General features: G+C 42.2%; 2 protein-coding genes across 6 annotated transcripts in view; both read right to left on the bottom strand.

The window, feature by feature from the left end:
- UBXN7 (UBX domain protein 7) overlaps window positions 1-12664 on the bottom strand; it is a 29114-nt gene extending 16450 nt beyond the window's left edge. The window contains exons 1-4 of one of the 4 annotated variants that reach the window (XM_083506490.1): window positions 12391-12664; window positions 7001-7148; window positions 4407-4474; window positions 1657-1722 (exon numbers count right to left, since the gene is read on the bottom strand). In XM_083506490.1, coding sequence (XP_083362616.1) covers window positions 1657-1722; window positions 4407-4474; window positions 7001-7148; window positions 12391-12463 — 355 coding nt within the window. In that variant the 5' untranslated portion in view covers window positions 12464-12664. Of the gene's footprint in view, window positions 1-1656; window positions 1723-4406; window positions 4475-7000; window positions 7149-11479 lie in introns of all 4 variants that reach the window. The other 3 variants (XM_083506493.1, XM_083506492.1, XM_083506491.1) reach the window with 3 other exon arrangements.
- Window positions 12665-16822: 4158 nt separating this feature from the next.
- Window positions 16823-25101, bottom strand: RNF168 (ring finger protein 168). Of its 2 annotated transcripts, none has more exons than XM_083506498.1 (7): window positions 24382-25101; window positions 22107-22444; window positions 21143-21219; window positions 20813-20989; window positions 18918-19024; window positions 18368-18455; window positions 16823-18141 (listed from the first exon to the last, which is right to left on the bottom strand). In XM_083506498.1, exons 2-7 carry the CDS (start codon window positions 22405-22407, stop codon window positions 17437-17439), a joined length of 1455 nt encoding a protein of 484 aa, XP_083362624.1. In that variant the 5' UTR covers window positions 22408-22444; window positions 24382-25101; the 3' UTR covers window positions 16823-17436. The 2 variants fall into 2 exon arrangements, with proteins under 2 accessions (XP_083362624.1, XP_083362625.1); XM_083506499.1 differs by having other exon boundaries at window positions 24555-24973.
- Between the last annotated feature and the right edge of the window lie 1198 nt (window positions 25102-26299).

The raw sequence follows: 26299 nt of genomic DNA, 5'->3' as shown, positions 1-26299 counted from the left end.
AAAAGTTTACTTCTAAGAAGACTAATGCAACAAATACCTGAATTGACAGAATCCTGATAGCTGTAGTGTTGAACTCTGAGCAATACTCAAAACTAATTGAATCTTAAATACCTGAACTAGTACATGAGACACCATCAAAAATGTTTAATTGGTACCACATCTGCTGAATAAGGGTGAATGAGTTTTAACTGTATGAGCTACCAAGATGTGTGTGCGTGAAAAATGGTCTCACGTACATTGATATGTGTGAACTCCCCAACTGTGGTAACAAGAACAAGAAAGGGGATGGTGAACATCTATCTGAAGAAGAGATGGAAGACAATTATGATGACTAATTTGAAAATGAACAAGTAAGACCATACATGCCCAGGACAAACTAAATAAGCATTTCACTTAACATGTGAAATTGCAATGTTTCTTGTGAAGTTGCTATAGTTGACACTGCCTTGCACAAAAAGCAGTGGACCAGACTCAACTCTATGGTATGTCATAGGGAACATTCATTTCCCTGGTGGTGTGAATGTGTCATTTGGGGTGGTCTAATGCCATTTGTGATAGCCTAATAACTATAGATCAAGGTCATTGCTCATTAATGTCCTTTGCACAAAAACAACTTTTTGCCTCAGAGAATGATGATGCGTCACAAAGGGGAGTTTCTCAGTGACAGAGATGTGATGTAAAGTACCGGTATATTGGCTATTTATTCAGTATTTTGTTGAATAAGGAACTGGGAAACAACTTCAGTATAATAAAAAAGACAGTAGTAACTGCAAGGTCAACAACACCTGTTTTCCAACTACTAAGGTATAAATCTTCCAAAATATGACATTAAACTTTATTCAGCACACTTGGCACCAATTTCAGTCCTGGCTTGTGTATTAAACACACAGCCTCCAAAGAAGACCAACATTATTTTATTTCCTCCAAAAGTTTGGAATTAAACTTTTGGCTAGCAATTTCCCCTTTCTTTTATTTATGCAAACACACCACAACCATTAACACAAGCTTTTATATGACAAAATATTTTTAAAACAGGAATGGTTTTATTTATTTCTAGTAGAAAAATATACGAGGACTGGGTCTTATTTCAGTTTGTATAGGGTTTTTGCATAAGCAACATGAAGCAGCAAGAGCCCACCGAAAAAAGATACAGAGACCTCCATGGCAATTCTTAGGACAGCTTAGGGGACAGGTAATTTTGGGAGTGGGGACGTTGTTGCCACTGGCAAAATGAAATGTATTTTAAATCAATTATCAATAAATCAGTATTTTAAATCAATAAAGAATATTAAAGAAATAAAAATCTCAATCTAACTACACCATATCTAACAACTGCAGCCAAAAAGTGAACAACTTGGCTGGCTTCCATAGACTGTTTTTGACCTTCTTGCCCTGATGCAGGGGGCTCTTTTTACCTAAAAATTACAGACCTCATGTTTGTAATGCATATGTGGCTATGTTATACATATATGGCTACATGAACAGCCCTTAGTGGGATTTCAGGTTGTTGTTTTTGTGTATATCAGTATGCAGCTCCTGGGTGGGGTACACAATGTGGCCCATAGTACAAGGTCTAAGGGATCCACATTGTTAACCTCTATAAAGCCAATAAACAAAGAAAATGGCATGTGAAGACAATGATTCACAGATACCTACTTGTTTCTGTCTGGAAATCCCGAAAACCATCAAATATTGAACGAGCAGGTCTGCGTCTTTTTGGAGCTTATCAAGAACAGAATTTAAAACTCATATTAGTCATAAGAAACCTCTCAATGGAACTGATTTGTGGTAGAAAAGGCTGAAGCTTCAAGACAGATTTGAACTCATGGTGACCAGGTGATTTGAGAATACCAATAATGCATTATGTTAATATGTTACACACATGTGCCCATCAGGACATGATGTCCATGTTCCTGGTTATCAGGGTACTTGTAGATGTTAAATTATTTTAAATTTATAGGCTGCTTTTCTGCCTGAAGGCCTTTGAAACACATAAAAACAACTAAAATACAAAAATATGCAACAAAGTATCATAGAAATAATAACACCTGGAACAGCGAGATATATCAGCAAAATGCAACATAGCAATAGAAACCAGCAGCAAAGACCCAGGCAGTAAAAAAAACCTCATCCAAAGCCAGTGGTACAGCAAAATAAAGTTTCCCCAGCTTGGTGAAAACTCCAACACGAAGCTCTAAGACAGGGATGAGGAACCCTTTTCTATCCAAGAGTTGCATTCTTACGTTGGCAACCTTTCAGGGGCTGCATACCAGTATTGGAGGCAGAGGCAAACTGAATGGAGCAACAGATAGGACTTTTAATATGTACAGTAGACTAAAGTCAGAGGTTTCTACAAATATTCCTCTTCATCCAAACAAGAAAGAGACAATATCTACTTCAAAGACATATTAAGGCCAAGCAAAAGCACTCAAGGTTGATATGGAGCAAGTCAAGTGAAGACTTGTGGAATGGTTGTAGCCTAGGGAGAATTCCAGGGGTCAACTAGAGAGCCATAGAGAGCAGCTCTCAGCCTCTGGGCCTGAGTGTCCTCTTCCACTGCTGTAGGAAGATTGTGGAACCCTATCTGGGCGCTAGCACTAACTGGGTGCTACCCATGTAATCCCCTACTGCACTTCTGATAATGGCATGCTGCTTGACCTGATCTAACTATACTTAATGGAGGAACAATTCCCAGAAAAAAGGTAAAAGCATGATTTTGTCCTATTTGTTTAAGCACATGCTATTTGCTAAGGCAATTTCTCAAAGTGGATTGAATCAGGAATTAGGCTATTTTGTAGTAGATTATAATGCATAGCATAGCTGGTAAGCCAATGAAAGCATTTGCCGCACTCTTTTTGCACCCAAAAATTGTGTCATAAATGGCAGACGACAGCTTTAGGGAGAGTGAGATTAGTTCTAATAACAATTCAATCTAAAAAGCAATGTGTGGCCAATTTTGGGGGGCCTGTGGACACATTTCCAAACTGGAGTAATGGCACCAAACACACACACACACACACACACACACACACACACACACACACACACACACCCCATGTCATGGACCTGCAACACTGCCTATAATATAATGCTTTTTAAAAATCTAATTTCAGTGGAGTGAGGAAATGCTGTAAATGCATGGGAAGGTTTCTGCTGGCACGTGTGCCCGTGGTGCACCATGTGGGTGACCCTTGACCTATCTTGTTTCATAAATTAATTTTTTAAAAAATAAATTTATTTTTAACAATATTGGCTATCCCATTCAAGTGAACAGCATACATTAACCATATTGTAAGCATGCAGTGAATGTCTATGTTCTAACTGTTGTACTTCATTTTGCTACTTTAGATGCTTTATAGCAAAGACACCTTAAATACATTTATTGGGGCACCTTAAATACACATTATTATGACATAGGCTTTTGCAGAACCCATTTGCTGTTATTTGCAGCAGGCTAACACGGCAACTGTTCTAACATGTATTCAATACATTACTGCAGCAAATTTATTTATGGCACTTCACCTGTAAAACTGAGGTGCATCTTATGTAATATCTTATGTGATGAATCTTATGTCAAATGTTAGTTACCACCCCCAAGTCTGCTGATTTCCTACAGTTGTGTAAGCAGCTTCATGTAACTTCAAGGGCTTCTCACCAGATCTTATGTTGACTTATGACTGCAAAGATACTTTTCAGTGTGTAACTTATAATTATCACATGGCTTCCAGTCATCAAACCCAACTGGCCTCTAGAAAATGCATTTCTCATTATATTCCAAAGTAGCAGCCTTTCCTTAAAGAGGCAGGCAGCATTTACTGTTAACTATTCCACTAGATTTTAAGAATACAGCTAATTGGTTCCCCATTAACTTATTAATATAATGGAAATCTATCAGTACATAATTTTGGAAACTATATTTAGTGGAAGCTATCATGTAAATCTTGGATTTCGGTTTCTAAAAACTCTCAGCTGCAAAATACTCAACAGAACACATTCCACAGCTGCAATTTCTTATGAACACATGTTAACACCATAAATTACTATTTATTTGCAGCCCTTCAGACGGAGTATTTTATTATGGATATTTTACTATAATGTTTTATTGCAAAAATTTTACTAGAAATTTACTTAGCAGCTAGCATTGACATTTTGGCACCATTCCCTATCTAGAAAACGAGAATAGCAGCAGCAATTTGAAATATCATTCACAGGAGTACCAATTATGTATGCCTAGTTGACAGCAGTGGGAATATGACTTTTGTATAAATACTTCAGTACTGCAAGAGCACATGCTATAACTATAGAGAGAGCAATGGATATGAGCAACCTAGACAAAAGGCAGTCTGGCAGAGTTCTTCCTTACTACAACATTTGGAAGGGTAAACATTAAAATGAAGCTCACTTACCACCAAATAAAGGCTCAGGTTCTACCAGAATTTCCTGTTTTTGAGGAATAGGTGCTCTAACTTCATCTCTATAAGGATTAGAAACATAGGTTTTTGAATATGACAGCAAGAGCTAGACTACATGCCTGAAATAGGACTACATTCATTTAATTAAACCAATACTTGGGGTCTACAATGCAGTAGAGGCAGAACAGCATAGGTGCTAACTATGTTATACAAGGTTTGAAAGTGTATTATTGGAATGGAGATATTCCTGGTAGGTATCAAAGTAAAGATGCTCTTTAGTATATATGAAAAGGGATTGACAGTTAACACATTTTTGTGAGAGCCACCTCTTCTGTTTAACCTTTAGATATGGGAATCTTTAGCTCCCATATCTAAGGAGCTGCTAACATATCTTGTTAAATGGGGATGACAGCTCGAGATGCTCAGAGTTGTACAAAAAGGTAGTGGGGGAGGAGGGTAATAATATGAGGAATATAAGGAAGTTGCACATATAATGACATATACAGTGGTACCTCCGGTTAAGTACTTAATTCGTTCCGGAGGTCTGTACTTAACCTGAAACTGTTCTTAACCTGAAGCACCACTTTAGCTAATGGGGCCTCCTGCTGCCACTGCGCCGCCGGAGCACGATTTCTGTTCTCATCCTGAAGCAAAGTTCTTAACCCGAGGTACTATTTCTGGGTTAGCGGAGTATGTAACCTGAAGCGTATGTAACCTGAAGGGTATGTAACCTGAGGTACCACTGTACAGGGAAAGTGTAGGTGCATGTACATGTGTTCCCGACATAGGCAGAGGGTCTGGAGCCCCACGTAAATAAGCAAAATACGCCTAAGTGGGGAGAACTCTCTAAAAAGCCTCTAAACACCATTTCCTCCTGGTTCTCCTGCTTTCTTCACACACAACTCTCTCTTCAGCTGGAGTTGAAGCTCTGTGGCTGGCTGGAGAATGTGTAGGACAGAAGCTGCTGTGTTACCATGTGTCAGCTGTTAAGTGGGGGGGGGGGATGAGCAACCTAAGCAAAGCCCCACTATGCCTCCAGTCTGTTTGGGACTTTCTCCACCCTCACTGAAGTCCTCTTTGGGTTCTGGGGAGGATCTCCTTGCAAGGCATGAGGACTCTACAGAAATCTCCCACCATTTCCTGATTTGAATCTATTTATGTCCCAGTGCCACGCACCAGTGGCGTAGCGTGGGGGGTGCAGGGGGGCCGGCTGCACCGGGCGCAACATCTGGGGGTTAGGGTTAGGGGGCGCAAATCCACGGGTTAGGGGGCGCAAATTAATTGCCTTGCCCCGGGTGCTGACAGCCCACGCTACGCCACTGCCACGCACACATGCGTTCATGTGTTAGTTAATCATGCACAGGTTGGGGGACACCTGTAATTGCAAAGGTCTTGCTGGACCCAGCCCCTATTTCTAAACCCACTTTTTTGTTTGGGAGTATGAATAACACATGAAATATTTTTTCTAATTTGTGTTATTTGCCTCTGTCCACATGCAAGATTTATTTTAAAAATAAAATCAACTTTTCCCTTCTTGCTATATAATGCCAAAATTGTGCTTCAATTTATTTATTTAGGACTGCATCTAACATTAGAGTAAAAGGTAAAGGTAAAGGGACCCCTGACCGTTAAGTCCAGTCACGGATGACTCTGGGGTTGTGGCACTCATCTTGCTTTACTGGCCGAGGGAGCCGGTGTTTGTCCGCAGACAGCTTCCAGGTCATGTGGCCAGCATGACAAAGCCGCTTCTGACAAACTAGAGCAGCGCATGGAAATGCCGTTTACCTTCCCACTGGAGCGGTACCTATTTATCTACTTGCACTTTGACGTGCTTTCGAACTGCTAGGTTGACAGGAGCAGGGACCAAACAATGGGAGCTCACGCTGTCGTGGGGATTTGAACTGCCAACCTTCTGATCGGCAAGCCCTAGGCTCTGTGGTTTAGACCACAGCACCACCCACGTCCCTAAGATTAGAGTAGACTTATGAAAACCCAGTTCTGGGTTGTGAATGAAACCCATTTCTGGGTTGTGTCTTAGTTGGATGCAACATTCATTCATTCATTCATTCATTCATTTCCTGCCCTTTCTCCTAAGGTCCTAGGGCAGGTTACAGAATTAAAACACAATATTTAAAACAATGTAAAACAACTTGCAATCATAAACATAAGCTGGGTCCTAAAAACATAAACTTCAAGTGTTACGTATAAATAAATGTATTACGATCCACCATATAAAACAGATTATTTAGGCAACAAACAGTATGTTCAACTGAAACAACTTTAAAATGTAAGAATAATACTGTAAACAGATGTAGCCTGTCTACAAGTGGAGGGGGGAGGGAACTGATTAAAGTTAGTGCCTAATATAGCACTGTATGAACTGTATCCTGCCTGCACATCTGCCTTCCCGCTTCTGACATGTGCAAATTGCAACCTGAACTAAACTGTTAGGTTTCTAGAACAACAGTAAGATGCAAGGAGTTTAGTAACTGAAACTAAGAACATCTACAGAAAAACATGTTGATATCTGCCATTTCCGTATTTTAAAGCAAATTATCCATCCTATGGATATTCACAAAGTTACATACTCTGCATGTGGTCGAAGGTTTGATACACTTGCAGAACTAGTGCTGGGCTCCTCTGCTATCCCTCCACCATCAAGGAACATAGTGACAGCCATTTCCAGATTATTGTTGCATGCTTCAAGCATATGCTTGCCTGCACTTTCAGTGGCACCTGTGATACAAAGGAAAACAACATTAGTGCTCAGATTTTAAAAAGAAATTGGACAATACATGAGATCAGAAAGGTAAGCTTTTTTGTTTCTTAAATAAAATGACATTTCAGAATACATTTGCTTTGCATGTTATGCTCTTTGAAATACCCAACTGAAACAGCAGCCTACACAAATGAATGAGACAGAAATAGATTACCTTTTCCTCTTTTGTATCATGATTAGTCATATTATTATTAATACTTATTAAAATTATATACCACCCTTCATCCAAAAATCAGTGTAGCTTACAACAAAAAACAGCATACGCTGTTCACAAATTTATATGAGCAGCCAATTTTCAGTAAGACAGTTCACAGGGCATTACAATTTACAGTGTCGAAGACCTTAATCAGGTCAATAAACATCATATACAGGGGTTGGTTTTGCTCTCTGCATTTTTCTTGAAGCTTTTGAGCAGTGAAAATCATGTCCACTGAAGGTTGAAAACCATTTTGGGATTCAGTTTGCTAAGATCCTTGCAACAATTTTGCCGGCCGCAGCTAACAAAGATATGCTTTGATAGTTTCTGCAATCTGCTTTATCACCTTTTTTAAAAAAGGCTGATCATTTTGGCATCCCTAAAGTCTACTGGGATCTCCTCTCTCCCCCAGATTTTTTCGATGAGCTTGTGAAATTGTTGTGTAAGTTCAATTCCGCCCACTTTGAAGACTTCAGCAGGTATCCCATCAGGTCTGCTGGCTTTGTTGTTTTTCATTTGGTTAATAGCTGTACACAACTCTCCCAGATTTGGAGATACTGCAAGCTCATCTCTAATTTGTTTTTGCAGTGAGAGGGCCTCAGCAGCTACGGGGAAGTTGCTGTTAAGGAGATGCCGGTAATGTTCTTTCCAGCGCAATGCAATAGCGTCTTTATCTTTTAGAAGTGTGGTACCGTCTGTTGAGCAAAGGGGGCATATGCCATGATTTATTGGCCCACAGATTATCTTTGTGGCTTTAAAGAAGCTCTGTGCATGTCGGCTAAGTGCTGGATCTCTTGAACTTTTTTTATCCACAAGGTGTTCTTTAGTTCTCTGGTTCTTCTTTGAACTTCAGGGTTAGCGTTGGCATAGGGTTTTTTCTTAGTGGCGCAGTTTCTATCTCTTTGCCAGCTCTGAAAGGCCTTTCTTTTTGTCAATAATGTGTTCAATCTCACTTTCATTCTCATCAAACCAGTCCTGGTGTTTCTAGGTTTGGTATCCAATAGTTTGTTCACAGGCTGCAATAATGGATGTTTTTAGTCCAGTGTTCCTAGATGTTATCAGGCAACTCCGAAAGAAGCTGGTCCTTAAGAGTCATTTGGAAGCAATCCCACTTTAATAGGAGCTTGAAGGTCTTGAGTGTTCATTTTGTGCCTTGGTTTCCTTCCTTGAAGCCAGCATTGAGGTATAATCTTGATAGCCATCATGGAATGTATTAATCAGTGATCTGTCCAGCAGTCGTCAGCACTTGTCATAGTTCTGTTAAGGAGCACATCGTGGTGATCTTTAGACAATTACATAGTCTAAGAGATGCCAGTGGTTCGACCAAGGATGACTCCATGACGTTTTAAATTTATTTATTTTGTTGCAAGAATGTGTTGGTAATAACAAGGTTGTGCGCTGCACATATAGTCAAAAGTAAGATTCCATTCTGGTTGCTGTTGCCAATTCCTTCTTCCCAATAGTCCCAGGCCACAGATCAAAATGTCACCCAACTCTTGCATTAAAATCACCCAGGAGGATAATTTTACCCTCCTTAGATGTCTCTGATAGGATGGCATCCAGCTGAGAATGATTTTTTTCTTAATGCCTTCATCGGCATCCGATCTTCAAGTTTCTTGAAGCACTGCAATATCAAAGTATTCTCTTGCAATGGTGGCAGTCCTGTGTTTGGGATGCTCATTACCAGTGTTGTCTAATGAAGTCTGTATATTCCATGTTCCAAAATTCAATTGTCTTTTATGACCACTGGGGAGGCAGACACTGTTTACGGCATCTTTTCTAGCCCTCCCCCTTTTTGGGGTGAGCAGAGTGGATCCTAAATAGGACTGCTATGTTGTGGATACAGCTGCCAAGCTACTCAACTGCCTCATTCCTTGAATCTGCCCATCTGCTGGTTCATGACTAGGGGCTTCCAGATTTCATGGTCCTGCCCCCGTTACCATTTGCCAATCGCCATGGGCCTTTTTGGGGTTTGGGATCGGTTTTTGGATGATGCCTGTGTATAATTTGTTTTATGTGTGTAGATCAGTGCACGCTGACCAACACAGTGTCTTCACAGTAATACTCTATTTTGATGGCATGAGTATCACGATGACAGGTAGATTTTTATCTGCTGCAGCCTTCATCTGCCTTCACAGCCGTTGTAACATACTGCTTGTTATCTTCTGCCTGTTCTGTCGCTGAGGATGTCTAGGATCATTATAAAGTCTAGTTCCTCCCTTTTGACCTTAACGCCTTGAGTGACCCTGCTGGGAGTACAAGACTCCCGACAGCTTCACTCACAAGGGTCATAGGAATGTGCAAGCCCAATCATCACGACAAGGTGATGATCCAGTGGGGTAGATCATCATTAAACAAGGCAGAACAATCAGAAGTAACTGGGGTGGTCAGTTCTACTTCACTCCCATGTAGTCCAGGCAGAAATTAAAGGAGTAAGTGAATATGGTGCCTCCCATGGATAAGGTGCCTCTTTGCTGGGGCAAGGACTCCTAGCTTTATTAAAATACCCCACAAGCATAGGGGATCATCCAGCTCAGTGCACCATCTCTCCTCTTTTCATGAGCTAAAACAGTTAAACCAGTCCTAGTATGCCTTCCCAACAAATAAGTTCTCTTGATTTAAGAGGATATGCTTCAAAGTAAAAGAGCTTAAGATTTCTGCCACAATCTCTAGTTTGTACTATCTAGAACTTCAGCATAGTATTAACATACACATTGAGGTTGCAGATGCAAAACTTATTTTCAGCTCCTACATTAGCTGAAAACAGATATAAAACAATTTATATTTGTATCTAAACAGTCTTCCATTTTACACCTCTGTGCTTTGGATCATGTATGATGAGCATTCATTTAAATATGGCCAAATTAAGAATTCATCATTAACCCTTAAACAAATAAAACTATTTTTGTGTACTTTTATTATCTCAATGGGCATGAGAAAGTTGATGAACAGGATTGTGCATCCCAATTAAGAACTCTTCCCAAGGGACATTTTTCCTGACAGACAGATAACGGGATAAATATTTTCTTGGTATATACTAAGACACATTTGTCTCCTTTTAATAGATGATATGCACTTCCTTACATTGAAAGGAAGTTAAATAGTGAACTTGACCTTCTCCTTTTACTAAAAAGGCAGTATGATTCTGTTTTCTTCTCTTTACTTAATTCTACATTCTAAATACGTTTAAGATGTGGAATTTAGTAAAATAATTATTCTCAGCCACAATACTTAATGTAGGCCTGTCATATTCACTACAGAATTAACACAGCAGCAAGTAATAACACTAGAATGATTTACAACTATACAGTGTAGCAATATTGTAATGTTTTGTCCCAAACACAGCAAATCTGAACTTACAATAAAAGAAGTTAGAAAAAGTACAGTCAATTGTATCTTTGTTATTCAACACACTTTTAGAGATAATAGTTCCCCACGCCCACAAAGGAGGCAAACAGAAAGTTCCAATTACATCAGTAGACTCTACCCAGTAAAAAAAAACCTTCCTAACAAACAATACCTTGCTAGGATAAAGGGAATACTCAATACTATTATGGTCACTTAGGAGTTCTAACACCACATTTCAAAGGTACATTAGCTTCCCTAGGGTAAAGTTACTTTGACGTTAAGGATTCAGTAGCACAGACCAATTAAAGCAAGGTGATTTAACTTGGTGCAACAGATTATGAAAACAAAAAACAAAGATCTGCCTCTTGCAGCACCAGTTTAAACTGTTCGTGTAATCTAACAAAGTTTACAGGGCAATTTTATGTATATCTACTCAGAAATAAGTGCATGTAGAATTGCAGCCTTAATTTGTCAGTGAGTCCTAGAAAACATAGAGGGGGGATAACTTCATCTCAGGAAAAGGCTAGAAGAAGGTTGGAGAAGACTGCTAAGTGGTAGCCTAAGAGAAATTTGTAAAATTATGAACAATATACAGACAGTATTATCAGACGTTCTACTCTTTCAAGATTAGTATTCAAGATCATTAAAAAAACTGACAGGCAGTAAGTTCAAGACAGAAGATGGACTTCTTTAAACAGTTCACTATTAATCTATGAAATGCCTTGCCACAAGACGGTCACTAACCTTAGAAACAATTAATGTGTTACCACTAGCTGCCTCTCCCCATGTCCTCAAACATCCATTGCTAGGGTGCATGTTACATTAGTAGAACTGTATTTTGTTGTCTTTATTATGTGCGTTGCCTAATGCATGCAGTTACAAATTTTCTCAAATACCCAGATATAAAGTGGTCCTGTAGAAATTGTTTTGTAAGTATCTGATAAGAATGAATACTTCTGTGGGACAGTCTTCCTCTCACAACTGTAGAGAGTAGGTATACCCTTCCTTATCTCATTATCAGCCAATTAAAAATGGATTTTTGCTCTGCTGCATTACTTGTGTCAATAATGACTCAACCCAGCAGCACAGAAAGCCAAAAAAGAAGGGAGGTCGGGAGAGGAGCTTTTATCTCAGGAAATGAAACGGGACGGGCATTTCTAAGCGTCAGGTCTCGATCTTCCCTCCACCCCCCAAAGGCAACGATCAAGCCTCAACTCCCAACTCCTCCTGGAGGATGTCACACTGCGGCCCGCTTGAGCGCTCTCCTTTTCGCTCTCTGCGAAAGGCATACTCGACCCCATCTTATGCCCCCCCTACCTTCCTCCACAAAGGAATTCCCCCTCAACTCCCCGCTGCACATCGTACTTGCCCTTACCCGTGGCAAAGCACAGCCCCGGGCCCCTATTTCGACTCCCTCCACACAATCCCGTTTTCCACAGGAGAACCGCCACCCCCTCCCCGCTCCCCCCGCCCGCTCCCTCTGGGTCTCTCTCTCCTCTCTGCCTGCCGCCAACTCCGTCACAGACGTCGCCCTCCTCTCCTCTCCTCCCCCGACCCCAAGCAAAGCCCCTCTTCCCCCAGCCTTACATCCCGCCCCATAGCAGAAACGGCTCCAGCCCTCGCTTAAGCTTATTCCGGGTTTTCGCGCGCCTCACCCGTGATGGCGGTGAATTGCTGGATTAACCCCTTCAACGCTGAGGCGGCAGCGGAGCCCCCGGGCGCCGCCATCTTGCCGCCTCTACCGCCGAACAACAACACCCGCCACCTGCCGGCTGCAGTGCGCAGGCGCAGAACCACCGCACCCCAGTCTCCCCTTGCTCGCTTTCAACTTCAACAGTCAAGCTTTATTGGGAGCGCGACGTTGTGAGACACAGGGAAGAGGAAGAGGGGTTCTGTGTGCCGATGCTCGCGCTCCTGCCGTCCGCCCCAAACAGATGGCATCCCAGTTGCTAATCGACGCCCTCTAGCGGCCGGCGGATTGCATTTCCCCCTAAACTCGCGGCCGGCGGAACCTGCTGGGAGATAAAGTGGAATCCGAGGAAGTGGCAGCGCAGTTCTCCTGCGGGACTCGGGGCAGGAAGAAGGCGCTTTATGGCAGCTCACGCCTGTTGCCATTTCTGGGTTGTGTCATTATTGACACAAGTAATGCATATATATTTAGCTAAGGTAAGGGTCTAGGGCGATATATTATTATTATTATTATTATTATTATTATTATTATTATTATTATGTATTTCAATCAACTTGTTTTTATAATTGGTTGTTAGCCGCCCTGAGCCCGGTCTTGGCTGGGGAGGGCGGGATATAAATAAAAATTATTATTATTATTATTATTATTACCGTCAGGTGTAGTGGCAAGGCCTGCTTCCCTGGCATGCGCGCAGCCAAGGGGGGCAGGGAGGGGCAGCTGCCCCCGATCAATAAAAACACATAGCTAGCTGAGGTTCTTCCCCCACTCAACAAAATCCTCGCTATGCCCATGCCATGTTCCCTGAGTTAGATATTGGAAGCCCTGCTGCATGGTGCTTCCATGCAGGGTTAATTCAGTACAACTGATGCAGAATTCAGCAGCCAGGTTGCTCACTGGGGCAATACAGTTTGAGCATCTAAAGTGCAAGTACAGTGGTACCTCAGGATGCGAACGGGATCCGTTCCGGAGCCCCGTTCGCATCCAGAAGCAAACATAACTAGTGACGACACTTCTGCGCACACGCATGTCGCTTTTCACCGCTTCTGCGCATGACGTCATTTTGAGCGTCTGCGCATGCACGAAGGGAGAAACCCGGAAATAACTTGCTCCGTTACTTCTGGGTTGCCACGGAGTGCAACTCGAACACGCTCAACATGAAGCATATTCAACCCGAGGTATGACTGTAGATAAATAGGTACTGCTGAGGCAGGAAGGTAAACAGCGTTTTCATGGGCTCCATCACAGTCCTCCCATGTGCCAGTAATTACCGTATTTTTCGCCCTATAGGACGCACTTTTCCCCCTCCAAAAATGAAGGGGAAATGTGTGTGCGTCCTATGGGGCGAATGCAGGCTTTCGCTGAAGCCTGGAGAGCGAGAGGGGTCTGGTCGCATCGACCCCTCTCGCTCTCCAGGCTTCAGGAGAGCCGCAGTGCCAGCCCCACAAGGTCATAGGACAGCGGGGAGGCGGAACGCCGCCATCCCACTGTCTCCCGATGTGGTTTGGAGGCTGACGGCGGGGAGACGCGTGCTTCTCCCTGCCGCCAGCCCCCCAAGCTCCGGGGACAGCTGGGAGGCGCAGCGCGTCTTCCCGCTGTCCCCGGACCTGGTCTGCAGGCGGGTGGCGGGGAGAAGAGCGCTTCTCCCCGCTGCCGGCCCCACAAGCGCCTGGGGGGGAAATAATTTTTTTCCTCTTTATTTTCCCCCCAAAAAAACTTGGTGCGTCCTATGGGCCGGTGCGTCCTATGGGGCGAAAAATACGGTAAGTCATGCTGGCCACGTGACCCGGAAAGCTGTCTGTGGACAAACGCTGGCTTCCTCAGCCTGAAAAGTGAGATGAGTGCCGCACCCCATAGTTGCCTTTGACTAGACTTAACTGTCCAGGGGTCCTTTACCTAAAAATATGCCTCTCCCCCCCCCCCCCGCATATTCAGTGGCCTGGGCCCTGTGATCATCAGTGGAGGCCCTTCTTCAGGGGCAATGCAAGAACAGGCCTTTTCTGTGGTGGCTCCTCACTTGTGGAACGCTCTCCCGCCGGAGGCTCACCTGGCACCTTCATTACTTATCTTCTGATGCCAGGTGAAAACATTTCTCAGGAACTAGGCCTTTTAAAATATATTTATGGGAGTGGGGTTTATTGGTTTGTTTAGGGGGGTTGTTACGTATTTTCTTCTCTCATTTTGTATTTTTATGTCATCTTCAGATGAAGGGTGGTATACAAATCTAATTAATAATAGTAATAATAAAGAATGGGCCGTCATCACCAACCGCTTCATGGAAGGTAATGCACAGCCACAGAAAGTAGTGGGACTGACATGAGCTCCCTTCGAGTGGAGTCCCCATGGCACCACCTTGAAGACAAGCCAGATGCACCCTCTCCTGGTGGACCACATAAGCACAGCCATGTCCAGCTGAGCTAGGTAAAAAATCTGGAATGGAAATGGTAGCAATCATTTTTGTATATTGCTTTCATGCAGTATCTGTTCTAGTATCAGTGGAGTACTTAGATAAATACATTTGCGCCTCCTCCTGCTGGACTTATGCCTCAAAGTGCACTACTACATTTTTTACAATTATCCTATAAGCCATGGACAGCCAACATCGTGCCCTCCAGATGCTGTTGGACTAAACTCCCAGAATCCCTGACTACTGGTCACCATGACTGGGGCTGATGGGAACTGTAGTCCAACTTCTGGTTACCTCTGCTGTATAGGCATCATCATATAAGGTAAATCAGTATTTCCCACATTGCAAAAAGGACTGGCGCTTAAAGTAGTTAACCTAAGGCTATCTAGTTGATTTCATGAAGTGAGTTTTGAAGCTGGTTCAGGTCAATTTGATTCCTAGTTTAGGTTACAATCCTAATCCATGACTGGAAGAAGTGGAAGTATGGAGCAGCACATCCAGCTGTGCTTGCACCAACCAGGGTGAAAGGTAGAAGTAGCAGGGAAAGGGAAGGTCTTGCATGGACTCTGGAGGCCTTTGTGAGATTTTGGACAGTCCCGCAAGATCTTGTGAGACCTTCCCAAAGGTCAGAGAGCTTAAAAGCTCCTTCTGCACAGAAGAAACCCAGTGTGCAATCTGTACAATTGAGTTCTGACTGGCCACCAAGCGCGTAAAGCTGTGATTGTGCAAGTTAAATGCATGCAAGTTGTAAGTCAACTATGTTTCTGATGTGGAAGTGAGTTCTGTTGCTTAAAACAGCACAATCCATGCACAAAATGGCGGTATCAGCATGTTGCTCTGAGGTTTGAAAATCTTAGAGGGAAGATCCGCCCCCCCCCCCCGAATAGTCTAATGAGTACTGAACATGTTCAGTGGTCACAGAATACTGTTGATGAAAAATGGAAAAATGGGTGTGAGGGAATATCAAATGGGGTATCATGAAATTTTTTAAAACCTATAAATAACAATTAGAATGTCATTGAAGAGGGTATGGCTGACTGGAACACTGAGCAGGAACACTCCACAATTCTAATTCAGTATGATAAAAGCATTAAAAGCTTCTTAAAAAATGGTAGGCAGACCACCATGATAATCTCTCTGAAATGTGCAAAATTTGTTTTTAAAGTGAATTTAATCAATTGGAACTACAAAGTTATTTTTACAGTTTTCTATAAAGTGTACCTCAATGCAGTTGAATATATACAACATTGGATGCAACTTGGCAGTGCTTCAAATTAAGAGCAAACTACAGGCGAATCCCCACTTATGTAGCAGTTCCATTCCGGGATGCATGCAAACAGGGATTCCCCTGTTCAGCCCCCATTTCACCCCCTTTTGGTACCATTTTTGGTGTGCAAGTCAGCGAGAGGATGTGTGCTGATTGTGTGCAATTGGGGAGTTGCCTGTAAATGTGATGGAGCTGCTGTACTATTCAAACAATCTGAAATAATGTGTTTGTGGAAGGAAGGAGATTACTTACTCTAATTGTATCTGAAGATTTACTTTCCAGATGATCTTAACTTCTGATTAATATACTATCTGCAGCAAATACTCCAAAAAAGGAGAAAATAACTGAGAAGTCTTCTACATAACACTGGCCAGGAAATTTTTGAAGTAATCTTCATTTCGTCAAACTAACTCTGAGGTTCAGGAAGGGGTCTTTAAGTTTCATTTTTATCAGAGCTGTAACTAGTTTAGAGATTGTAGGACATTATAAAAATATTGCTCAGGAGATGGTTATTATGAAATTTAGAATATGAAATATTCATTTTTATATATTATGGAAATTATTTAATGTCACCATGTTTTTTATGGGAAATGTACTTATTACTGTAAAAATATGAATTAATTTTTAATGGGGGGGGGAATATGCACAGGCTCCATCTTCATACATTACTTGAATATATGTTAAGATCCCCTACTGAACTGTGGAAATTCATTCAAGGTAGGATAGTTTTCTCATGAAGCTTGAAAGCCATTTTAATGGATTATGTTCTAATCAAATAATTCCAAGAAATAGAGGGGGGGGAACACTAGGGGGGAATAGGAATTCTTAAGTTCTGGGCAGATATATATAGGGGAAATGTGAAGGATGACATTTGGGTCATTTACTATGTGTTCCAGCAACAAAAATGTAAGTCTGAATCAACATCAACAACAGTGTCAAGGTTATACTGACCCATCAAACAGTGATGTCTCAGTTCAAGCCAAGTTTACATATTTTTTCAAATTTTCTTACTATTGTTGTGGTAGGGAACTGGGAGGGGGTAATAGGAAACTGGTTTGATTACACAGTGAACACTACATGAGCTGTAGTGCATGATGGTTTTAAACAAACATCTCTCTTGACATTCAGAGCAACCTGTTACCATGCATGCGTTATCAAGAAGTGAATTGCAACAAGTAAAAGCAAGTGGGCATACAGCAGGCACAACTGATTCCCAATCAAGTTTCACATTAATTCTGAGAGCACTTGATCCCTGAAGAAATAATTGTTTGACTAGGTCAGCTTTTCAACAGTGCCCCTTCATTAACTCCAATCAATGTCATGAAAGTATTACTGTTCATCTAGTTTGTTGCAGGCCTCTTAAACATCTGAAGAATTGTTTTTTGCTTGCTTGAAAGCACTTCTGCATCTTTTGAGCTAGAGCTGTTGACACAATTCAAAACATTTCCTCCTTTTACAGAAGGTGACTTTGCCTGGAGCTGGTTAGAGGGTTCCCAGTTCTCATTGTGGGAGCTTCTGTGTAGTTTTCGTTTATCTGTTTCAAGTGGGCTGTTTGAAGACTTTGAGTTCTTTGAAAGCCTGCTCCGTTTCCTTGCAACTGGAGATTCTTTTACTGGCTGAGATGTTGTAGGACGCAAATGGTATTCATCTGGAGACCCCTTTTTGCGATTTAGCATGTTCTGTTCTTTGTCCATTTCCCTCTGAAGCTTCAGAGCCAGACGTCTATCCTCTTCTTCTTGCTTTTGCCTTTCATAAAACTGCTGCTCCAAACTTATCTGCCTTTCTATATCATCCATCTCTTCTTCATCGTCAGTTTGTGAGAAAGTTCTTTTCCTTTTATCATTTAAGTATGAATCAACTGCTGCTTCAGGGAAGGATTCTTGAGATGTTCTCAACTGCATGTCTATTGTAAAACTCTCATTTTTATAGTCATAACCATCCGCACCTCTCTTTGCCTCCCTGATTGGCTTTGGAGATAGTGCGGGCATTTCATGTTCTCTTCCCTTTTCTCTTGATGTACAGATGTGTTTAGTGTTGCTGCTCTCCTGGAAGAAAGAAATGTGCAAATTATAGCTGTCAAATATAGTTCACTATTCCCAAAAGATTTTGCATGTACTCATGTTATAAATAAGAAAAAGAACTGGCATTCATATTGGCAATACGGAGTATGGAAATGTATGGGATATTAAAATTCCCATAGATATCACATGTGCTTATATGAGAATCCTGAAATCTTTATACTCCACAGGAATCAAGATATGTATACATTACCTCAGAAAAGGAGCCAGAGCGTTCTTCTTGCAAATTTTTAAAGCACCTCTTTGGAGGCAAGGAATTAAAGGGCTTTGGAGACAAATACCTTAAGGAAAAAGGAACATAAGTATACTTTTACAGCATGTGAAGAACAAAGTCTTAAGGCAAAGTCAACATAATTCTTAACTTAATACTATCCTATTTCTATTCAGAAGTAAGTCCTACTGAAATCAGGAGGTAAGTGGGACTAAGACTGCAGTCTAAGAGCAGAGCATGTGGCAAAATGTTATAAAACTAAGCTTTTTATTGCTTATGCTGCCAGGAGCAATGGTGGAAAAGCATGTGGTCAGAACCAGCTTGGGGAAGTCCAAACTAGGCCAAGTTTTCCAAAATGCACCACCTTCATATTGTTTTTTTTAAAAAACCACAACCCCATCAATTGAAAACTGCCAAAATAAAGTCATATCATAAAGCTCATATTATCATACTGTTAAATTTCTCCTTCCATGGTGTATATAACGACTTATGTACCAAGAAACCAAGAGACAAATTACTGGATCCAACTTACTTTTTAATGTCCACAGAACTGCAGCTTTTGCTTTTTGATGTTTTGCCAGAATCAGAGGGGGAGGGTCCATGTGACAGGCTGTTCATTTGCTCCTCAGCAGAGCTGTTCTGTATTGACAAAAAAGCACAGCAATATAAATAAACATGTTTTTATACAGTCATTAGTCTTTTGGCACAATTTAATACAATCCTAATACATGCAAATGATTTAAACCATTATAAACAAACTCTAATATATCCGTACTGTTCCCAACAAAGGAAACTCTTAGAGCCCTTATTTATATCATACAGAGTTCCCAGAGTGTTGAAATAAAATGCTATCATGAGGCCATCACCCACCAAATCTCCCTAATAAGAGGGAGGTGTAAAAGAAGCATATGTGTGATAGAAGAGGGCAGAACCCACCCCCCTCAGAAACATCTGATTGAAGAATTCAGGGACAGAACCTCTGAGTAGGCTCTAATGTAAAACACCAATGAAAGAAACCACTGTTACTGAGACCAAACCCAGGTGGAACTTTCCTCCCATCTACAATAGAATCCAGTGGGTTTTCATTGCCACCACCTCCCATTATGGAAGAAAATGGGTTTTGGCTTTTACCTGGTTCAATATGTGCTCATTTCGCTAGGAACACTTCTAGGTTTAATCTTAAGATTCATTCATAACAGGCATTAGGTTCTTAACTAGAAGTAGGAATATTAAAGAAAAATGTTCACAAGTGAAGCCCACTAATTTAAATTAAAAGTTATAGGTTGGAATTTCCTGCATTTGTAATATAAATGTGTAATCTGTAGTCATTTCAAAACTTAGAATTCTTCCAAGTTACATCTTTTAATTTTTAACACAGCTTTTTTCAATTCCAGTTTAATCAGAATAGTCAAAGGAGGTAGATCTTGTGAAACCAGGGGAAAATGTTACATTGGGATAGTGAAATAAGCAGACTACATAGAATAAATGTACAATACACTGATAATATCTACTTTTTATGCAGAAAGCAGATAAATGTTGGCATCCATCTGCCTCAAAAAAAAATATGGATTAGTCCTCCAGAGGTGATGTCAAACTGCTGGAGAATCATAGTGGCTGTTGTGGCTGCAGAGACCCGTAATTCTTAACTGCTGCCTCCCGCATTGTTTCTGCTGCATTAGCAGCCCAGAAGTGACCTCTCCAAGGTGCTAGCCTGGGCAGTATGCATGGAGGCCCTGGGCTGCTCAGATGACAAGAGCCCTCTCTCTTAGCATCGCTAATGTGGTCCAAAGGGAAGTAGAGCAATACATTTTGTACCAGCTTTCTGGCTGCAGGAGTTGCCAGAAAGAGGCATACAAGACACCATCCAACTGCCTTAAGGACTTTGAATCTATGTACTGTTTACTTCTTAGCCTTTTCTTCTCCCAAAGATGTCCCACAAAGTAGCAGGTAGAGGTATTTTGCTCTGGGTTTACTCCCAAAGCCTTTCTCATAGCTGCAAGGCAGCAGAGGTTTAGGATCAGTTTTCCCTCTCCTAGATGCTCCTAGACGCCTTCCCATGCTGATGAGCCCCATCTTGGGGCATATATAGGTTCTTTAGATAAGTAACAGTGAAAAGGTGCCTGGTATGTACCTTCATATTTTAAGGCTTGAGAAAATAAATTGATGGTATTCTAAGTCACACTTTTTGGAACATCCCGTCTGCACAAGCATTATAGCTTGCCAAATGGAACAATCTTCCCCTCTCTTTGCTCTGTGCACTGTTCTGGGGTATTCTTTTGATCCCCTCTAAGCCAGGAGGCACTGGGGGCAGGCGGGGATGCCTCACTGCATAAGTGAAAGCCCTTATGCAGGACTTCAACTGATGGGGCGTATTCTGTCCTGAGAATTTAATTGAACTGAGTTATCTACCATCAAGCTGCTACTTACCAGATCGCAACTTAGTTTCCGTGCCAATATTTCATCTAGTAGTAATTGTTCTTCCATCTGTTTTTTCCTTTCTTCTGCTAGCCTCTGTTCTTCTTCCTCTTCTGCCAATAGCCTTTGAATATACTCTTTGCTTGCATTGCTTGCTTCTTCTTCATGAGCCAGTCGTTCTGCTTCTGCCTGAAGTAAGAGTTTATCATAACTTATTTCTGACTTTTTCTTGCAGTTTAGAGACTTTTTCTTGCAGTTTAGAGACTGAATACCTTAGCCAAAAGCTTTTTCTTTTGACTGCAGCTTTTGTGTTTTTTTCTGAAAACAGCTTTCTAGATTTACCTTGCTTATCTCTTCTTCATACTCCTGTCTTAATTCTCCAGGTTTACTTAAACAGCGCACTGGCTGATGTAGGCACACTATCCAGAAAAGAAAAGATTTGAGAAATATAGTTATTAATGAACCAATTAAGGACTGTAGTTTTCCTATAAAGAAACATAAAGTTCCAATTTAATCTCAGTACTATATGACAGAATACACTTCTAAAGTCACATCAAAATGTAGTTGATCACTTAAGTGCTGTTCTGTCGCTGACAGCTTCTGACTTCCTTGTCACTAAAGGATTAAGTAAACCTCCAATATAAATAAATAAAAGAAGGCTTCAAAGTTTTTCAAAAGAAACTGCAATTGTTTGTTTCAGCCCTTGCACTCTTTGATTTGACTTCTTTAGTAATGGACAAATTCTTGAACTAAGTTCCAAAGAACTACACAACTAGTTCTGTGAATCCAAAAGGGCTTTAAATGCTACTGAAATAGAAGATTAAAAAATAATAATAATTTGGCTAAAGGTCAAAGGAAACTTTTTATTATTATTATTTCACTGGGCTAGGACAAGCTCTTAGTGTAAAACTAAATTCTGGCCCAGAGGTTTCAAACCCATTCATGTAGACAAGACTATTCCAATTCTGTAGTGCTCACTTTCAGCAATGGTTACTTTTCCATATTCTATTACTTCAGCCTTGCAAATAAATCAGGAAATGCTGGTACCCACAAATGTTTTACTATCCACCTGTCCACTATCCACACTGTAGGCATGCCAATGCCTTAAAAAACATTCCCCAACAAAGCAGTCCTTTTTGAGCTTTCAAATGTGTCATTGTCTCGCCACCTGGAGGATATCTTTACTTTCTCCAGACCACAAGGTGGATGCCTGGATACTTAATTTACTGTGTTCCCAAAAGCATTATTCTAACCTTTTAAACATTTGTAACATATTTATAAGGCCATATATGCCAGGTTTACTCACTATCTTCTTCTACATCCTGTCCACTAATTCTGCGTTGGCATTCTTCTGGAAAATGTTTTTGAATCTTTTCCCATAATTCCAAATTAATAAGAGTGTTATTGCGGGCATTATATCGTGCCCAAGAAGAGACTCGCCGACGACAGAAAGGGCAGTACAGGCTGCTCTTTTCCACTGTAAGCTGAAAACAGGAGTTGCAGAGAGTGTGGTTGCATGGCAGTGTGACTGGTTCCAGTAAAATCTCCATGCAGATATTACAGCGACAGTCAGATAAGGACAGTGGAGCTTCCAATTTCTTCGACATGCTGTCTAAGGGAAGGTGACTAGTGCATCATCAGTATCTGAAACCATAACACAGCATCTACTTAGAATCATCAAAAATTCAGAAAGTTATCAGTATTGGCTCAGCTATTTGACTCTTTACCTTACAATGTTCTCAACATCCTTCTCTAATCTAACATTTTTATCATACCTTTTCCAATGGTGTATGTTTGCTGTGCACACTGTATAACAGGGGTCAGCAAACTTTTTCCACAGGGAGCCGGTCCACTGTCCCTCACACCTTGTGGAAGGCCAGACTATCTATCTATCTATCTATCTATCTATCTATCTATCTATCTATCTATCTATAAAACGAATTCCTATGCACACTGTGAGAGGGGCAAGTAGTCCTCCTCCTGGCCCCAGCTGCCTTCTCAGTTTGCCGCCTGCCTCATTCGCCCAAGGGCTGGCAGTGGTGGCGCGAAACGGGCTTCCTCCCCACCTAGAGAAAGAAGGTGCTGTGCTTACCTTCCCAGGGGCTGCCACCGCTGTCACCACCACCGCCACTTCTCGTGAAGCGGATAGGCAGAGCAAGCTCATCCGCTCTGGCCCACAGAAGTACCAGCAGGAGGAAGAGGCCGAGCGGCGGCGGCGCTGCCAATCAAATGCAGCTGAGGTAAATGCGGCGTTTGTTTGGCAGAGCTGCCACCGCTTGGCTGCTTCCGTCACCATCGCCGGGAGTCTCGGCTTCGCAGCGGGTTCCGGCTTCACAGTGCTGGCCCGATCTAGGAGCCAGGTGGGCCTGATCCGGCCCAGGGGCCTTAGTTTGCTGACCCCTGCTGTTTAAGTTTTACATAGAGCAGTCTTATCAACTATGAGCCTGCATCAACATATTTGGTGTTCATTCAAGAGCCTGTGCTTTGCTTTATTTTAGGATATCCTCTGCCAATTTACAGCTTGAGGTATTAGAAGTACTGGGCTTGCATGTTCCCCTCTCTTTACAACTGGGCAAGAGGAGGACTTCTACAAAGTTTAGTTTTGCTAAAGAATTGTGGCTCAGCTTTACATGTGGTCAGTGTCAAAACAACCAACTAGCCTTATTGGCTTCTCTATGTATGTATATGGAGGAATACAGTAGAAGTCCTTATCTTCACTTGTTAAATGGGATGAAAACAAGCATGTATTCATGTTTTACTAACTGAAAGTGGTTGAAATGAATTGAAATACCACTTTCCAGTCCAAAGAGAAACCTGCAGCTGCTTTTACATGTGCCTGTGAAGCTCAAAATTCTAGTAAGAACCCTGCTTAGTATTATTGTTAATTTCAACAATTTGTTTAACACTTAGTCATAGTCATCTCTAATTCAGTGTACAGGAGGTCCAATAAGGTGAAAAATAAATGAACGCTATAGAATCAGAATTCATTAAAAAAAGTTTGTTGCAATAAAAAAACATCTTCAGTAAGCACGAGAAGATCACCAGGGAGGGGGCCCAAAATACTGACAGTAAGGCTCTTTGTGGGTACAAACCATGTATCTGAGCCATGGGGCAATGGTGTGTGTTAACAGCAACTCCTGACGGCCCCAGTGATTAGGAATATAAAGGATCAGTCAGTCCCTGAGATATCCCAGGTCCAAGTTGCTAAAAGCCTTGTAAATTAATACAAAATCCTTGAACCTGGACTGGTAGCATAAGGGCAGTCAGTGCAAGCTTCTGAGTACTGCATAAAACAGTATTTTCATTACAAGTAGGCATCATGCTGTTTAAGATATAAGTAGGCAGGTTTTTATTAAAAGCTGCTTGCCAATTTAGATACAAAAATGGCTTTACAAAACAATGTGCACAGATATAGGATACTGGTGCAGGAACGTAGGTCAATTCAAAAAGCACTGATAATTTCTAAACAGAAAAATGGGGCGGGGCTGACCGTGAGAGACCACTCCCATAAACAAAAGCTTACTCAAGGTATGTCGAGTCAAACCACTAAGAATCCTATTCGCATTTAACCTGAAACTCACCTACATGCACCGTTTTCTGGTTCCCAACTTGTTTTAATAAGATTTTTTTTTGCCCGAAGACTACAGGTGTGTGCGCGCACAACAGGAAGTTTGGCCAGAGGTATGTGTGCTCAATTCCCTTCCACGAACATTTCAGTGAATAAACACGGGAAAGTGCGGGCTGCGAGTCCTACTGTTACTGCTGTTGGTTCTCCTCGTCCTCCTCTTCTTCTCCTCACACACTTGGAGAAAAGTTCTTCAGCTTCCCCACTGTCAGGAGCGAAGGCCAAGAAGCCTCTCGACGTCCGCCCCACATTTCTAGGCCAGAGGCCTAGGAAACATTCGCCTCAGGGGGCGCCGGCTGACAAGTGGGAACTAAGCGGAGCCTGAGGCCGCGGGGCTTCCAGAACCGATTCACCGTTCCGACGCTTGACTTCCCGTTGCTAGGCGCCAAAATGGAGACCCCGGAAGAGGAAACCGCGCGCGAGCCCGGCGATTCGTTGTCCGCCTGTCTCGGAATTCTGACCCGCCACTTTCCCCCCCTCCTCCCCTCCCGTTCCACGCGCGTGCGCGAGAGAGCCCGCCCAACGGCTAGCTTTTATTCCGGGAAAGGGCGAGGGAGCGGGAGAGGCGCCTAACCTGCCTCAGCGCGCCCAGACGACGCGCGCATGCGTCCCAACGGACTCCTGTACAGCCACGCCTACAAGCGCGTGAAGGGGAATCCCGCCCCTTTCTGCCTCTGCGCTAGCCCTGCCGCAGGCTTCGAGCGTGGAATAATCAGGTTGCAATACTGCAACTGGTGCGGGGAGGGCCAGTGCGGGTGTGTGCTGTTTGATTCGCAGCACCGCAGGCTTTTGAGTACTATGGTGGGGGAAAGCGTTTTATTGAGCCACAGTGTATAAAATAATGAAACACTAATAATTGCAAGATTGCTGTACTCATTTTGAGAGCTTTTTGTGTTTATGCTCAAGTGTTTTGTCCCCCCCCCCAATAGTGTTTATACAATTGGTTCAGTCTGTTTGGGCAACGACTTTAGAAAACGAACCAACCGTTATTTGCTTTTTAAGCTTGCAGTTAATTATATTTTGACAACCGTTTTTAGCTTAAGAGGAGGTTGGAGGACCATAAGGTCCTGTGGGTGGGTGGGTGGGTGGGTGGGGGAGTGGTGTCTAAATGCAATAAGCGACTTGGGACCAACTTACCTGAAAGAGTGCTTTCTGTGATGGAAATGGGCACAGAGCTTACTCAGAGGCATACTGTGGGTACCTCCACCCAGGCTGGCCCAAAACATTTTGGCACCTGAAGTGTACCCCAAAATAGCACTCCACTACCCACCAGGAAAGAAAAGGTGAGAGAAGATCTACATCAGGAGCGAGAGAGGGAAGAAAAATCAACAGGATTTGCTGCTTCTCTAGATCCTGCCACCTGAGGCAGTTGCCTCACCTTGCCTTGTGCATGGGCCAGCCCTGGTGAAGAAAATTGCTTTTCAGTAGTAGTGCCTAGCTATGGAATGCTTTTATCAGAGAGACCAACTTGAAGCCATCTCAGTGGGTGTTTTGGTGCCATCTGAATACGTTTCTGCTCTTTTAAATTATTATGCAGTCTAATTAGAGCTGTATGAGCAGCAGGAAATGAGCTTTTCAGCCCCCCCCCCAGTGGGAAGCCATGTTGTCATCATCTCCCCTCTCCATTTCCCCCCCTAGTTTTTAAAATTGATATATTTCAGTTATATTAATCTAACCCATAGAGAATGTTATGTTATGGGGCAGCATATATAAATGGATATGTAAAGGTATGCCCCTAGGTGTGTTTCATAGATTACCCCTTACCCATTTTATGCTCCAAACAAAACTTGAGTAGTTTCTGCTGATGAAGAGGACACTGAAAATGGCTAATAATGAAGTGTTGCAGCCCAGCCATTAGACATGAGTGTGCATAA

This window comes from Podarcis liolepis, assembly GCF_965112155.1.
Source record: "Podarcis liolepis genome assembly, chromosome: 5".
NCBI lineage: Eukaryota > Metazoa > Chordata > Lepidosauria > Squamata > Lacertidae > Podarcis > Podarcis liolepis.
Note: the sequence above shows the minus strand (reverse complement) of the source record. Positions and strands in the feature narration are given on the sequence as shown.